This window comes from Leucopleurus acutus (assembly GCF_964270905.1).
Source record: "Leucopleurus acutus genome assembly, chromosome: 6".
Taxonomy (NCBI): Eukaryota; Metazoa; Chordata; class Mammalia; order Artiodactyla; family Delphinidae; genus Leucopleurus; species Leucopleurus acutus.
In genome coordinates, this window is record NC_139149.1 from 24866188 (window position 1) to 24883191 (window position 17004).

Here is a 17004-nt window from a genome sequence, read left to right on the forward strand (position 1 = left end):
TATATTACATGTTTATGTCCCTTTTTAATGTTTTTGTTTTATATATCATATGCATAATATATTGCTACAGTAATGCTTAATTTGTTAATAAAAATATACGTATATGGAGGTGGATACTCAAAATCTTTTACTGATAGAATACCTGATTAAACATCTCTGGAAGCCACTTATAGGTTATGGAAATCCACTAAAGTATTTTAAACAGAAGAACAATATCAGATTTATATTTTAGGAAGAAGGATTGTAGGGTAGGGATACGGAGACCAGTAGAAAGCTATTAAAATAGTCTGGGCCTGACATTGTGAAGGGCTTAACTAAAAGAGTGACCTTTATCTTGCTGAGGTCTTTGGCCCTCCAAAGTTCTGGCTGAGAATATTTCTTAATTACCTAAAATTTATTAAGTTGAAAGATGAGTGGAAAGGATTGTTGGGTCCACATGATGATGTTTAGTGCATGTTGTTCTTACATAATTGCCATTATCTTTTCTCTTGGAAAAAAAGCATCTTCCTCTCCCTACCTACCGCATTTTCCTCAGAAGTTTAATATTCCCCCATATCTCCTTATCTCTTTTTAAAGAGGTGTTCTATTGGTGTTTTTTCTTTGTTGGGTGATAGTTTACATACAGTAAAATGGACAAAATTCAGATTTACAGTTTATTTTGACAAATGTATGTACCCATGTTACTACCATCTAAAGTAAAAAACAATTTTCATCATCCCAGAAAGATTCCTGGTTTTTCTCTCTATCTCTTAAGTAACCATAGTTCTTATTTCTTTCACTATATATTAATTCTACCCGTTCTTGAGTTTCATATAAGTGCAATCATACACTATGCATTCGTGTCTGACTTTTTGCTCAACATAATATTTTAAGAATTCATCCATGTTACACACATCATTTTTTGGATCGTATGACTGTACCACAGTGTGTTTATCCTTTCTCCTATTGATAAATATTTAAATTGTTTCCATTTTTTTCTTATTATTAATAATCTGCTATGAACAATTTGGTGAACATACGCTTTGATTTTTCTTGAGTATATTCTTAGGAGCAGAATTGCTAGGTCTTGTGTTCAGTTTTATTAGAAACTGCCGAACTTTTCTAAAGTACAAGGTTGTACCATTGTATACTCTTAGCAGTATGTGAGATTTCAAGTTGCTCTACATTCTGACAGTTGGCATTGTCAGATTTTTATTTTTAGTCATCTTACTGGGTGTGAAGTGGTATCTCATTGTGGTTTTAATTTGCATTTCGCTGTCGACTACTGAAATTCAGTAGTATCTGGTGATTCATCACAGTTAACTATTAGTCATTCATACCTTCTTTTGCTAAGTGTCTGTTCAAGTATTTTGCTCATTAAAAAATATTGGATTGTTTCGTTTTAAAAATTATTTTCGTACATCCTGGTTGTGAGTCTTTTGTCAGATATATGTATTTTGAGTTTTCCCATTAGTCTGTGGCTTTCCTAATCATTTTCTTAATTGTGTCTTTTGATGAGCATGTTTATTTTAGTGAAGTTCATTTTCTCAGTTTTTGATTTTATTGTTAGTGACTTTTGTGTCTTGTCAAAGGAATTTTTGCCTATTTTAAGGTTGTGAGGATATTCTGTGTTCTCTTCCATATGAATATCTAATTATTTCAGAACCATTTGTTGAAAAGACCATCCTTTCCCTACTGAATTGTAGAGACTCCTCCGTTGTAAAATGAAGTATTAGTGTGAATATATTTCTGGACTATGTTATGTTTCATTGATCTATTTGTCCTTATGCCAGTACTGTACTGTCTTAATTGCTGTAGCAAAGTAAATCTTAAAATCAGGTAGTATACTTTTCATCAAAAATTATTTTAGCTATTCTAGGGTCTTTGGATTTTCATGTTAGTTTTAGAATCAGCTTGGCAGTTTTTACGAAATGCCTGCTGGGATTTTGATTAGGATTGTGTTGAAGTTATAGATCAATTTGGGAGAATCGACATCTTAATGGTGTTGTGTTTTCCAGTCCATGTACATGAACTGTTTAGGTCTTTAATATCTTTTAGTAATGCTTTGAGGTATTTTAGGTAGAGTTCTTGCTCATCTTTCATTAAGTCTTTTCCCTAGATATTTGATTTTTTTTGATGTTATAAGAGTGGTGTTTAAAAAAAATTAATTTCCCAAGCGTTTGCTCAGTATATGTATATAAAAATTCACATGATTTTTGTATACTGACCTTGAATTCCACAACTTTATAAACTCGGTTAGTTTTGGTACTTTGTAGATTCCTTTGGATATGTTATGTACATAATCATGCCATCTGTGAATGCAGACAGCTTTCTTTCTAGTCTGTGTGCTTAATTCTTTTTATTTTCTAATTAGGGCCATCAGAAGTTATTTTTGATGAATTACTAGATTAATTCTGAACTAGAGTTATCCTTTCTGGTTCTAGTAGTAAATATACACCATACTGGAATTTGGTGTCAAGTGACTGTATCATAATGGAATGGAAGGAGGGAGGTTGGAGTGTTGTTTTTCAGTTAAGCTAAATTATCTTAAAAAGTTTGTTTTGGATACAGAACCTGCATGCCCTCTGTATTGAATACAACCAAATCCACCTTGAGATAGCTGTTCAGTAAGGTTGACAGTTGTACCTAGAATGCAGGATTAGGGTCAGATAATGTTTCTTGTATCATTTTAAGGGAATATTTCATAATGCCATTTGCAGCAACATGGATGGACCTAGAGATTATCATACTAAGTGAAGTAAGTCAGAAAGAAAAAGACAGATACCATATGGTATCACTTATATGTGGAATCTAACATATGACACAGGGCTTCCCTGGTGGCGCAGTGGTTGAGAGTTCACCTGCCAGTGCAAGGGACATGGGTTCGTGCCCCCGTCCGGGAAGGTCCCACATGCTGTGGAGTGGCTGGGCCCGTGAGCCATGGTCGCTGAGCCTGCGCGTCCGGAGCCTGTGCTCCGCAACGGGAGAGGCCACAACAGTGAGAGGCCCGGGTACCGCAAAAAGAAAAGAAAAATAAAATATGACACAAATGAACTTACCTATGAAACAGAAACAGACTCATAAACATATAGAGAACAGACTTGTGATTGCCAAGGGGGAGGGGAGGACTGGGAGTTTGGGACTAGCAGATGTGTAAACTATTATATATAGAATGGATAAACAGCAAGGTCCTATTGTATAGCACAGGGAACTATATTCAATATTCTGTAATAAACCATAATGGAAAAGAATATGAAAAAGTATGGATTGTATAACTGAATCACTTTGCTGTACGTCAGAAACTAGCATAACAGTGTAAATTGACTATATTTCAATTAAAAATATGGCAAAAAAAATTTCAGGTTTTCTGCAAGCTTGAAAAGGGGACTTATCTCTCACTTTCCGGACTTTCCCCCCCACCTTAGTTTTAGCTTTCACTGCTTTATTGTGGGCATTCTTCCTAGCAAACCAAGCTCTTACGTATATCATTTATTACTTACTGCAGTTTGAGACTTTTGGTACAGGCCATATATATCTTAACACAGGTTAACCTCACTTTAAAGAAACCCAGTGTATAAAAATCATAGTTTTTGATATGTATCATACATGGTGATTATTCTCCTAATAAAAAGATTCAGAATTATAAATACCTTGCCAGGAACACATAAAACTTAGGTACAGCCTGAAAAACACTTTTAAAAAATTCAGTAATGCAGAGAATCATTCCTTACATTTTTCCTGTCTAGTTTTGGGCTATCTGTATTTGGAAGTTGCTGAGTTGGTATTTCTGCCTTCTAGTGGTGGTGCTATGCTGTAATGACTATCTGTAATATCTCTCCAGTGGAAAGAATAGCTATGGGAGACTAGAGGACTTGTGGCAAAAATCCTTTTTTATGGTTATGTTGTGTAAGTAAGAGGGCTGTTTGGAATTTTTAATTAAAATATTTTCCAATGAAGAAGTTGCTGTTTAATTGAAAATATTTGAATGCCAAAGGTTGATAAAGAAGCTTGCAGAACCTGTTAAGCAAATAAGTACTACAGATTTCATGTGACTTAAATTGATTTTACAAATTTGCTTTTCTTTTTCTGAAGCAATTTCTGATATCCAGTAATTCTGTGTACCATGTAGTGATGTTATTAGATTTGAGATCTTTATAATAAAAATAATATTATCGTGTATTTTTTTATAATTTTTAAAATTTATGAAACTTAACTATTTTCAGTTAAAAGCTACTCACAGATTCTGCTGTTGGTAGAGAAGATGTTGGGGTTTTATTGGTGTGTGAAGAGGCATGGGATTTACTGTATATTCATGATTTTATATAGAGACTCATCTTAAAAAAATTACTTGAAAATCACAATTTTGTAAGTCACTTGATAGTTAATATTATAGGGGAATTTTCTTTTAAAGGAACACTGATAAATAGTTTATAAAATAATTTCCTCTTTGTTTATTCACTTACATATTTTTCCTTTTCCTTTTATTATGGGAAGGATAAATATAGGATCGAACTTTTAGATTAATGGGCAGAAAAAGGGAAAAAAGATCTGTGGTTAATAAACCTAATGGTAACTATTGAATACCATAAAGTAGATGTTTTTCCTTTTTTTGTTAAATACAGGGTATATTTACTTCTGGCACATGGGAAGAGAAATCAGATGAGATTTCATTTGCTGATTTCAAGTTCTCAATCACTCATCATTATCTTGTACAAGAATTCCCTGATAAAGAAGGAAAGGATGAAGTATTAGAAGGTAAGTTTGTACTACATATTTTTAAACTCTTGTAAGAGTGATTATAATTTTGAATTATGAATTTAGTTCTCTTAATTAAGTAGTATCTGGAGATATTTTACATATGCAGAGTCGTTTCACATTTGAAATAGAGTATGATCTTTGCAGAGGAAAAATTGCAGCATCATTTATTTTAAAATTAATTAAATCAGCACATATTTATTGAATGCCTGAGATGTGCTCGGTACTCTGCTAAGCCCAACTGAGAAAAGTTTACATTCCAGTAGGGGAGATAAGGTCTATAAGTAAGTAACAATAGTAAGAGGTAAAAAGTGGTAAGTGCCATCCCAAAGCACAAAGTCTTACTGGAGTTCAGAATAGGAAAGATCACTTTTAGTCCAGAGAGATTAGAGAAGATGTTATAGAGAATTAAGTAACTAAGCTGGGCTTTGAAGAATTTTAAAAAAGTTATTGATTAGTCAGTGTCATGTTTTGGATATACCCCAGACTTCAGAGTCAGATCAAGTGGATTAAAATTCTGGTTTTTCTACTTACTAGTTACTTGACCTTTCTAAATTTGACTGATCTCATTTGTAAAATGGAGTAATACTACCTGGAGGGTTAATGGGAGGATTTAATAAGATACTGTACATAAGCACCTATCTCATGATTACTGATGTTTACCAGGCTCTTGTATAAGCATTGCAGTTAGTATTCAAGTTAGCAAACATCATTTGCAGCTTAATAAATAATTTTAAGAGTTAGTTTCTTCCCCAAAAAGGCATATATTTTATTTGCTAGGCATAATTTACAAACATGCAAAGGCAACTTGATTTTATATTATCAGTCATTTTAAGAGAAAGATCCATTTTAAGAGTTTTTTTTTTTTTTTTGCGGTACGCGGGCCTCTCACTTTTGTGGCCTCTCCCGTTGCGGAGCACAGGCTACGGATGCGCAGGCTCAGCGGCCATGGCTCACGGGCCCAGCCGCTTTGCGGCATATGGGATCTTCCCGGACCCGGGCACGAACCCGTGTCCCCTGCATCGGCAGGCGGACTCTCAACCACTGCACCACCAGGGAAGCCCCTAGAATCAGTGTTTCTGAGATGAATAGAGATGAGAGAATAGATGAATAGATGATGAGAGAAGGTGAATGGATTTAAGGTAGTTAAGGCATTATTGCTGCATGTGTGTATGTATTGGGCAGTTTTAATTTGGTCGTGATTGAAGCTGTAACTAATGGTAGAAGCTACAAGCAAACCATTAGCTCAGTTAATTTGGAGATACATGTTTAAAACGATTATCAGAGGTCAGAAGATTTGAACACCGGTCTTTTATTTATTGGAGTTGCTTATTGTTTTAATTAGAGCATCAAGTCATTAGTGTTCTCCTATTCTTTTTTCAAATTAACAAAATACAAATTTGCTCAGCAAGTATAGCTATACAGCAAAAGGAAATTGGTTTTTTTTTTTTTGGCTGCACAGCGTGGCATGCGGGATCTTCCCCGACCAGGGATCGAACCTGCGCCCCCAACAGTGGAAGTGCGGAGTCCTAACCACTGGACCTCCAGGGAGGTTCCAGGAAATATTTTTATAAACATTATTCTTTATGCTTTGAATTTATTATGCATTTACGAGTGTAAGTAATGATCATTGATGTTAGTATCTTATTATGGATAGTAATGCATGTACTTACAGATACATGGGTTATAAAGGAGAAGCTGCGTAGTGGTTTTACAAGAATATTTAAGACGGCCAGGGGTGAGCAAAGGCTAGCCATGGGAGGTGTATAGAGGTGACAGACTTCTAAGTATAATTTTGAAGAAAAGTAAAGACAAGGGCAGGCTAAGAAGAACAAATAAAACAAGGTTTTCTAGTAAGGAATGAGAAATTGTTTGAATCATGATTTAGAAGAATGGAAAATATAAACATGGGAATGATATATATATCAATATATATTTTTTTATGGACTTTTTTTTTTTTTTAAAAGAAAAGGGAGAGAGCAAGCGAGACACTGGTCTTCCTCCAAAGCTTAGAGTTAGCCTTAGATACAAATCGTTAAGCAGTCGCAAAACTACATGGACTAGCAAGACATGTCATAGAATGATTTCTTTAAATCATGTGATAAAATTCTGCCTTAGAATAAACATACTCACTTTTTAATTATCAAATATTTCTGTAGATGTTATTCCACAATCTATGCAAGATTTGCTGTGTATGAATAATGACTTTCCTCCCAGAGCACATTGCCTGGTAAGATGGTAAGTATACATTTTACTCAGATAACTTTTAGTATGTATGTCAGGAAGGCCCCATGACTGACTCCAGGTTTGATGATTTTCTAGGAGTTCCCACTGGGCTCAGCATGTAGTTGCTCTTATTGCTAGGATTTCTTAGAGTGACAGCATGCAAAGCAAAATCAGCAAAGGGAAAAGGTGCCTTAGGCAAAGTTTGGAGGAAGTGCAAGTGTTTAAGAGTCCTTTCCTAATGGAGTCACAGAGGACATATTCAGTTCCTTTAGCAACAAGTTGTGACAACACATATGAAACGTTTTCTACCAGAGAAGCTTGTTAAAGCCTCAGCTCTCAGGTTTTTAATTAGGGGCTGGTCACGTAGGCACCCTCTGACTGTTACATAACAAAATTTCAGACTCCTAAAAGGAAAGCAGGTGTTCAGCATAAACCGCTTTGTTTGTATAAACAGTTTAGGCACAGTAACTCATCAGTTAGGGAAAATGGTGAGACGCCTCCACAAATCCAGGTTCCCAGGTACCAGCCAACGGGGAGCCTTAGAAGTAGGCCTTTCTGAGGATAGCAGTCATAGTCCTGCTGTTAAATCCTTTCTGAACAGTATGTGTCATAATCTAGGTTGTACCTAACTATAATTCTGATGACTAGCATAGAACGCTTAAATATCATAGGAAACTTAATATATATTGCTGAAAATTGAATTGACATAAAATGTTGATCTCAAACAGTTATGTGATAACATCAAAACTTTCCTTCAACCTAGTTGAAGGAAATTTATATACTGGTTTTAAATTATTCTGTTGGTGTGAGTTGGTCTTTTGATTTTTTTTATTAAAGAATTTCTAAGGAAAGGGAAAATGACAGTATCTGTGTTTATTTCTTTTTTCTTCATTCCATTGTGATTACTATATCAAGTAGATTATGTAGCACTAAAAGGAAGAAAACTATTTGCAAGTGCAATAAACTGGTTAATGTTTCACAAATAGTCCTGTTATTTTAATCTGATCTTTTAAAAACTGTGAACTTAACTACAAAAGGAATTTAATGAATAAATTACCCATTTAATTTAATTCATCTAGATTCTTTTATCTTTTAAAATGTGAATACATACATTTAACATGACAAAATATGTCAGAAGGCAGCTTGTATCATAGAGCATGCATTTATGTGCATTCATTCATTCAGCATTAATTGACCATCTACTGTTTGGTCAGACGCTGAATTAGACAAACTAATGTTTAATTTCTAGCTCAAGTACTTATTATCTCAGCAACTTTGGGCAAGTTATTTAATTTCTCTGATTTGGTTTCTGCATTGGTAAAGTAAGAATAATAAATAATACGTGCCTTTGAGAGTAACTGTGAGGATTTAATAAGATAATAACACATAGTGCATATATCAAAATCTCACTGCTGTTATATAATTTCTGTTCAGCTTTTTAATATATATTTCAAAAAAGTGTATTTGACAAGTAGTCCATAGTTAAATATTCATTGAATAAATACATGAAACCTTTCTATGTATGAAATTAATAAATCACTTGTTAGTGATTTCTTATTTAACGGAAGTCACTTGTTAGTAGTTTTTTTTTAAAATAAATTTATTTGTTTTATTTATTTTTGGCTGCGTTGCGTCTTCGTTGCTGCACGTGGCCTTTCTCTAGTTGCAGCAAGCGGGGGCTACTCTTTATTGCAGAGGACAGGCTTCTAATTGTGGTGGCCTCTCTTGTTGCAGAGCACAGGCTATAGGTGCGTGGGCTCAGTAGTTGTGGCTTGAGGGCTCTAGAGCGCAGGCTCGGTAGTTGTGGCACACGGGCTTAGTTGCTTCGCACCATGTGGGATCTTCCTAGACAAGAGCTTGAACCTGTGTCCGCTGCATTGGTAGGTGGATTCTTTTTTTTTTTCTTTTTTGCGGTGGGCGGGCCTCTCACTGTTGTGGCCTCTCCCGTTGTGGAGCACAGGCTCTGGACGCACAGGCTCAGCGGCCATGGCTCACGGGCCTAGCTGCTCCGCGGCATGTGGGATCTTCCCAGACCGGGGCACGAACCCGTGTCCCCTGCATCGGCAGGCGGACTCTCAACCACTGCGCCACCAGGGAAGCCCTGGTAGGTGGATTCTTAACCACAGCGCCACCAGGGAGCTCCCAGTAGTTTTTTTTTTTTAATATTCCCATTTGCTTTTTAAACATTTTATTTTTAAAATTAACATAAAGTAAATTGACCTTTTTTTGTTTTTGGTGAACAGTTCACTGAACTTTAACACATGTATAGGTTTTTTTTTTTCCCTTAACATCTTTATTGGAGTATAATTGCTTTACAATGGTGTGTTAGTTTCTGCTTTATAACAAAGTGAATCAGTTATACATATACATATGTTCCGATATTTCTTCCCTCTTGTGTTTCCTTCCCTCCCACCCTCCCTATCCCACCCCTCTAGGTGGTCACAAAGCACCGAGCTGATCTCCCCGTGCTATGCGGCTACTTCCCACTAGCTATCTATTTTACGTTTGGTAGTGTATATATGTCCATGCCAGTCTTTCAGGTTGTCACAGCTTACCCTTCCCCCTCCCCGTATCCTCAAGTCCATTCTCTAGTAGGTCTGTGTCATTATTCCCATCTTACCCCTAGGTTCTTCATGACCTTTTTTTTTCCCTTAGATTCCATATATATGTGTTAGCATACGGTATTTGTTTTTCTCCTTCTGACTTACTTCACTCTGTATGACAGACTCTAGGTCCATCCACCTCACTACAAATAACTCAATTCATTTCTTTTTATGGCTGAGTAATATTCCATTGTACATATGTGCCACAACTTCTTTATCCATTCATATGTCAGTGGACACTTAGGTTGCTTCCATGTCCTGGCTATTGTAAATAGAGCTGCAATGAACATTTTGGTACATGACTCTTTTTTTTTTTTTTTTTTTTTTGTGGTACGCGGGCCTCTCACTGTTGTGGCCTCTCCCGTGGCAGAGCACAGGCACCAGACACGCAGGCTCAGCGGCCATGGCCCACGGGCACAGCCGCTCCGCGGCATGTGGGATCCTCCTGGACTGGGGCACAGACCTGCGTCCCCTGCATCGACAGGCAGACTTTCAACCGCTGCGCCACCAGGGAAGCCCACGTGACTCCTTTTGAATTATGGTCTTCTCAGGGTATATGCCCAGTAGTGGGATTGCTGGGTTGTATGGTAGTTCTATTTGTAGTTTTTTAAGGAACCTCCATACTGTTCTCCATAGTGGCTGTATCAATTTACATTCCCACCAACAGTGCAAGAGTGTTCCCTTTTCTCCACACCCTCTCCAGCATTTATTGTTTCTAGATTTTTTGATGATGGCCATTCTGACCGGTGTGAGATGATATCTCATTGTAGTTTTGATTTGCATTTCTCTAATGATTAATGATGTTGAGCATTCTTTCATGTGTTTGTTGGCAATCTGTATATCTTCGTTGGAGAAATGTCTATTTAGGTCTTCTGCCCATTTTTGGATTGGGTTGTTTTTTCGTTATTGAGCTGCATGAGCTGCTTGTAAATTTTGGAGATAAATCCTTTGTCAGTTGCTACATTTGCAAATATTTTCTCCCATTCTGAGGGTTGTCTTTTGGTCTTGTTTATGGTTTCCTTTGCTGTGCAAAAGCTTTGAAGTTTCATTAGGTCCCATTTGTTTATTTTTGTTTTTATTTCCATTTCTCTAGGAGGTGGATCAAAAAGATTCTTGCTGTGATTTCTGTCATAGAGTGTTCTGCCTATGTTTTCCTCTAAGAGTTTGATAGTGTCTGGCCTTACATTTAGCTCTTTAATCCATTTTGAGTTTATTTTTGTGTATGGTGTTAGGGAGTGTTGTAATTTCATACTTCTACATGTACCTGTCCACTTTTCCCAGCACCACTTATTGAAGAGGCTGTCTTTTCTCCACTGTATATTCTTGCCTCCTTTATCAAAGGTAAGGTGACCATATGTGCGTGGGTTTATCTCTGGGTTTTCTGTCCTGTTCCATTGGTTTATATTTCTGTTTTGTGCCAGTACCATACTGTCTTGATTACTGTAGCTTTGTAGTATAGTCTGAAGTCAGGGAGTCTGATTCCTCCAGCTCCATTTTTCGTTCTCAAGATTGCTTTGGCTCTTCGGGGTCTTTTGTGTTTCCATACAGATTGTGAAATTTTTTGTTCTAGTTCTATGAAAAATGCCAGTGGTAGTTTGATAGGGATTGCATTGAATCTGTGGATTGCTTTGGGTAGTACAGTCATTTTCACAGCGTTGATTCTTCCTATCCAAGAACATGGTAAATCTCTTCATCTATTTATATCATCTTTAATTTCTTTCATCAGTGTCTTATAATTTTCTGCATATAGGTCTTTTGTCTCCTTAGGTAGGTTTATTCCTACATATTTTATTCTTCTTGTTGCAATGGTAAATGGGAGTGTTTTCTTAATTTCACTTTCAGATTTTTCATCATTAGTGTATAGGAATGCCAGAGTCTCTGTGCACAAATTTTGTATCCTGCTACTTTACCAAATTCATTGATTAGCTCTAGTAGTTTTCTGGTAGCATCTTTAGGATTCTCTATGTAGAGTATCATGTCATCTGCAAACAGTGACAGCTTTAGTTCTTCTTTTCCAATTTGGATTCCTTTTCTTTTTTTTCTCTGATTGCTGTGGCTAAAACTTCCCAAGCTATGTTGAATAATAGTGGTGAGAGTGGGCGACCTTGTCTTGTTCTTGATCTTAGTGGAAATGTTTTCAGTTTTTCACCATTGAGAACGATGTTGGCTGTGGGTTTGTCATATATGGCCTTTATTATGTTGAGGAAAGTTCGCTCTATGCCTACTTTCTGCAGGGTTTTTATCATAAATGGGTGTTGAATTTTGTCGAAATCTTTCTCTGCATCATTTGAGAGGATTGTATGGTTTTTCTCCTTCAATTTGTTAATATGGTGTATCACATTATTGATTTGCATATATTGAAGAATCCTTGCATTCCTGGAATAAACCCCACTTGATCATGGTGTATGATCCTTTTAATGTGCTGTTGGATCCTGTTTGCTAGAATTTTGTTGAGGATTTTTGCATCTATGTTCATCAGTGATATTGGCCTGTAGTTTTCTTTCTTTGTGACATCCTTGTCTGGTTTTGGTATTAAGATGATGGTGGCCTCGTAGAATGCTATAGTTTGGAAGAGTTTGAGAAGGATAGGTGTTAGCTCTTCTCTAAATGTTTGATAGAATTCGCCTGTGAAGCCATCTGGTCCTGGGATTTTGTTTGTTGGAAGATTTTTAATCTCAGTTTCAATTTCAGTGCTTGTGATTGGTCTGTTCATATTTTCTATTTCTTCCTGGTTCAGTCTCAGCAGGTTGTGCATTTCTAAGAATTTGTCCATTTCTTCCAGGTGTCCATTTTATTGGCATAGAGTTGCTTGTAGTAATCTCTCATGATCCTTTGTATTTCTGCAGTGTCAGTTGTTACTTCTCCTTTTTCATTTCTAATTCTATTGTTTTGAGTCTTCTCCCTTTTTTCCTTGATGAGTCTGGCTAATGGTTTATCAATTTTGTTTATCTTCTCAAAGAACTAGCTTTTAGTTTTATTAATCTTTGCTGTCGTTTTCTTCATTTCTTTTTCATTTATTTGTGATCTGATCTTTATGATTTCTTTCCTTCTGCTAACTTTGGGGTTTTTCTGTTCTTCTTTCTCTAATTGCTTTAGGTGCAAGGTTAGGTTGTTTATTTGAGATGCTTCCCGTTTATTAAGGTAGGATTGTATTGCTCTAAACTTCCCTCTTAGAACTCGTTTGCTGCATCCCATAGGTCTTGGGTAGGATTGTATTGCTCTAAACTTCCCTCTTAGAACTCGTTTGCTGCATCCCATAGGTCTTGGGTCGTCGTGTTTTCATTGTCATTTGCTTCTAGGTATTTTTTGATTTCCTCTTTGATTTCTTCAGTGATCTCTTGGTTATTAAGTAGTGTATTGTTTACCGTCCATGTGTTTGTATTTTTTTACAGATCTTTTCCTGTAATTGATATCTATCCTGTAATTGATATCTAGTCTCATAGCAAAGATACTTGATACGATTTCAGTTTTCTTAAATTTACCAAGGCTTGATTTGTGACCCAAGATATGATGTACCCCGGAGAATGTTCCATGAGCACTTGAGAAAAATGTGTATTCTGTTGTTTTTGGATGGAATGTCCTATGAATATCAATTAAATCCATGTTGTTTAATGTATCATTTTAAGCTTGTGTTTCCTTATTTATTTTCATTTTGTATGATCTGTCCTTGGTGAAAGTGGGGTATTAAAGTCCCCTACTATGAATGTGTTACTGTCGATTTCCCCTTTTGTGGCTGTTAGTATTTGCCTTATTTGAGGTACTCCTATGTTGGGTGCATAAATATTTACAATTGTTATATCTTATTGGATCGATCCCTTGATCATTATGTAGTGTCCTTCTTTGTGTCTTTTAATAGCCTTATTTTAAAGTCTATTTTATCTGATATAAGAATTGCTACTCCAGCTTTCTTTTGATTTCCATTTGCATGGAATGTCTTTTTCCATCCCCTCACTTTCTAGTCTGTATGTGTCCCTAGGTCTGAAGTGGGTTTCTTGTAGACAGCATATATACGGGTCTTGTTTTTGTGTCCATTCAGCCAATCTGTGTCTTTTGGTGGGAGCGTTTAGTCCGTTCACATTTAAGGTAATTATCGACATGTATGTTCCTAATCCCATTTTCTTAATTGTTTTGGCTTTGTTATTGTAGGTCTTTTCTTTCTCTTGTGTTTCTTGCCTAGAGAAGTTCCTTTAGCATTTGTTGTAAAGCTGGTTTGGTGGTGCTGAACTCTCTCAGCTTTGCTTGTCTGTAAAGGTTTTAATTTCTCCATCAAATCTGAATGAGATCCTTGCTGGGTAGAGTAATCTTGGTTGTAGGTTTTTCTCCTTCATCACTTTAAATACGTCCTGCCAGTTTCTTCTGGCTTGCAGAGTTTCTCCTGAAAGATCAGCTGTTAACCTTATGGGGATTCACTTGTGTGTTATTTGTTGTTTTTCCCTTGCTGCTTTTAATATGTTTTCTTTGTATTTAATTTTTGATAGTTTGATTAATATGTTTCTTGGCGTGTTTCTCCTTGGATTTATCCTGTATGGGACTCTCTGTGCTTCCTGGGCTTGATTAATTATTTCCTTTTCCATATTAGGGAAGTTTTCAACTGTAATCTCTTCAAATATTTTCTCAGTCCCTTTCTTTTTTTCTTCTTCTTCTGGGACCCCTATAATTCGAATGTTGGTGCGTTTAATGTTGTCCCAGAGGTCTCTGAGACTGTCCTCAGTTCTTTTCATTCTTTATTCTCCTCTGCAGTAGTTATTTCCACTATTTTATCTTCCAGGTCACTTATGCGTTCTTTTGCCTCAGTTATTCTGCTATTGATCCCTTCTAGAGTATTTTTAATTTCATTTATTGTGTTGTTCATCATTGCTTGTTTCCTCTTTAGTTCTTCTAGGTCCTTGTTAAATGTTTCTTGTATTTTCTCTATTCTATTTCCAAGATTTTGGATCATCTTTACTATCATTATTCTGAACTCTTTTTCAGGTAGACTGCCTATTTCCTCTTCATTTGTTAGGTCTGGTGGGTTTTTACCTTGCTCCTTCATCTGCTGTGTTTTTTTCTGTCTTTTCATTTTGTTTATCTTACTGTGTTTGAGGTCTCTTCTTCGCAGGCTGCAGGTTCATAGTTCCCGTTGTTTTTGGTGTCTGTCCCCAGTGGCTAAGGTTGGTTCAGTGGGTTGTGTAGGCTTCCTGGTGGAGGTGACTATGCCTGTAGTTTGGTGGATGAGGCTGGATCTTGTCTTTCTGGTGGGCAGGTCCACGATTGGTGGTGTGTTTTGGCGTGTCTGTGGCCTTGTTATGATTTTAGGCAGCCTTTCTGCTAATGGATGGGGCTGTGTTCCTGTTTTGCTAGTTGTTTGGCATAGGGTGTCAAGCACTGTAGTTGCTGGTCGTTGAGTGAAGCTGGGTCTTGATGTTGAGATGGAGATCTCTGGGAGATGTTCGCCATTTGATATTACGTGGAGCTGGGTGGTCTCTTGTGGACCAGTGTCCTGAAGTTGGCTCTCCCACCTCAGAGGCACAGGATTGACTCCTGGCTGGAGCACCAAGAGCCTTTCATCCACATGGCTCAGAATAAAAGGGGTTAAAGGTGCAGCTGATTCGCGGACTCTGGCTCACTCAGGGGGGCGGGGATGGAGGGGTACGTGTGTGGGGTGAGCTTGCGGTGGCAGCAGCCAGCGTGATATTGCACCAGCCTGCAGCACGCCGTGCATTCTCCCGGGCAAGTTGTCCCTGGATATTTGGACCCTGGCAGTGGCAGGCTGCACAGGCTCCCAGGAGGGGAGGTGTGGACAGTGACCTGTGCTTGCACACAGGTTTCTTTGGTGGCCGTAGCAGCAGTCTTAGCGTCTCATGCCTGTCTCTGGGGTCCCCGCTGATAGCCGCGGCTCGCGCCCGTCTCTGGGGCTCCTTTAAGCAGCGCTCTTAATCCCCTCTCCTCACGCACCAGGAAACGAAGAGGGAAGGAAAAGTCTCTTGCCTCTTCAGCAGGTCCAGAATCTTTTCCGGACTCCCTCCCGGCTAACCGTGGTGCACTAACCCCCTTCAGGCTGTGTTCACGCCGCCAACCCCAATCCTCTCCCTGGGATCGGACCGAAGCCCAAGCCTCAGCTCCCAGCCTCGCCTGCCCCGGCGGGGGAGCAGATAAGCCTCTCGGCCTGGTGAGTGCCGGTCGGCACTGATCATCTGTGCGGGAATCTCTCCGCTTTGCCCCCCGCTCCCCTGTTGCTGTGCTCTCTTCCGCGGCTCCGAAGCTTCCCCCCTCCGCCACCCGCAGTCTCCGCCTGCGAAGGGGCTTCTAGTGTGTGGAATCCTTCCTCCTTCACAGCTCCCTCCCACTGGTGCAGGTCCCGTCCCTATTCTTTTGTCTCTGTTTTTTCTTTTGCCCTACCCAGGTATGTGGGGAGTTTCTTGCCTTTTGGGAGGTCAGAGGTCTTCTGCCAGCATTCAGTAGGTGTTCTATAGGAGCAGTTCCACGTGTAGATGTATTTCTGATGTATCTGTGTCGAGGAAGGTGATCTCTGCGTCTTAGTCTTCCGCCACCTTCTCAAATCACCTCCATGTATAGGTTTTTTAAAATTGCTACCACAGTCAGAATGTAGAACAGTTCTGTAACCTCCCCCAAACTCCTCTTCTCTGTTATAATGCTGACAGTCACTGATATGTTCTGAATCACTATAGTTTTGTCCTTTCAGGAGTGTCATAGAGATGGACTCAAAGAGTAATCATGTGAGACTGGCTTCTATCACTCAGCATAATGCTTTTGAGATCCTTTGAAGTAATTTTTTTTTTTTTTTGGTTTTTTTTTTGCGGTACACGGGCCTCTCACTGTTGTGGCCTCTCCCGCTGTGGAGCACAGGCTCCGGACGCGCAGGCTCAGCGGCCATGGCCCACGGGCTCAGCTGCTCCGGGGCATGTGGGATCCTCCTGGACTGGGGCACGAACCCGCGTCCCCTGCATCGGCAGGCGGACCCTCAACCACTGCGCCACCAGGGAAGCCCCTGAAGTAATTTTTTATCAATAGTTTTATCCTTTTTATTGCTGAGTAGTATTCTGTTTTAAGGATATACCACAGTTTAATCATTTACCTGTTGAGGGGTAGTAGGATTGTTTCTAGGATTGGACATTTATGAATAGAGCTGCTGTAAATATTTTTGTATAGATGTTTTATATGAAAATATAGTTTCAGTTTACTTGGGTAGATATCTAGGGTGGGATTAAGTCATATGGCGAGGGTATATTTAACTTTATAAGAAACAGCCAAACTGAGTTCCAGAGTGACTGTGCCATTTTGCATTCTCATCAACAATGTATGAGAGTTTCAGTTGCTCTATATCCGCAGTAGTACTTGGTGTCAGTTATTTTAGTTTTAGCCATTCTAATAGGTATGTTGTAATATCTCATGCTAGTTTTAATTTGAATTTTGAGTATCTGTCATGTGTTTATTTGCCATC

General features: G+C 38.2%; 1 protein-coding gene across 3 annotated transcripts in view; it reads left to right on the forward strand.

The window, feature by feature from the left end:
- The window catches only part of RAB3GAP1 (RAB3 GTPase activating protein catalytic subunit 1), a gene marked incomplete at its 5' end in the record, with an annotated part of 125587 nt that overhangs the window by 35874 nt on the left and 72709 nt on the right, over nucleotides 1-17004 (forward strand). For 2 of the 3 annotated variants that reach the window (XR_014326259.1, XM_082840627.1), the window contains 2 exons: nucleotides 4602-4734; nucleotides 6894-6972. Coding sequence is in view for 2 of the 3 variants with exons in the window: in XM_082840627.1 (XP_082696753.1) it covers nucleotides 4602-4734; nucleotides 6894-6972 (212 nt within the window). Of the gene's footprint in view, nucleotides 1-4394; nucleotides 4735-6893; nucleotides 6973-17004 lie in introns of those variants that run through there. The other variant, XM_082840628.1, reaches the window with a different exon arrangement.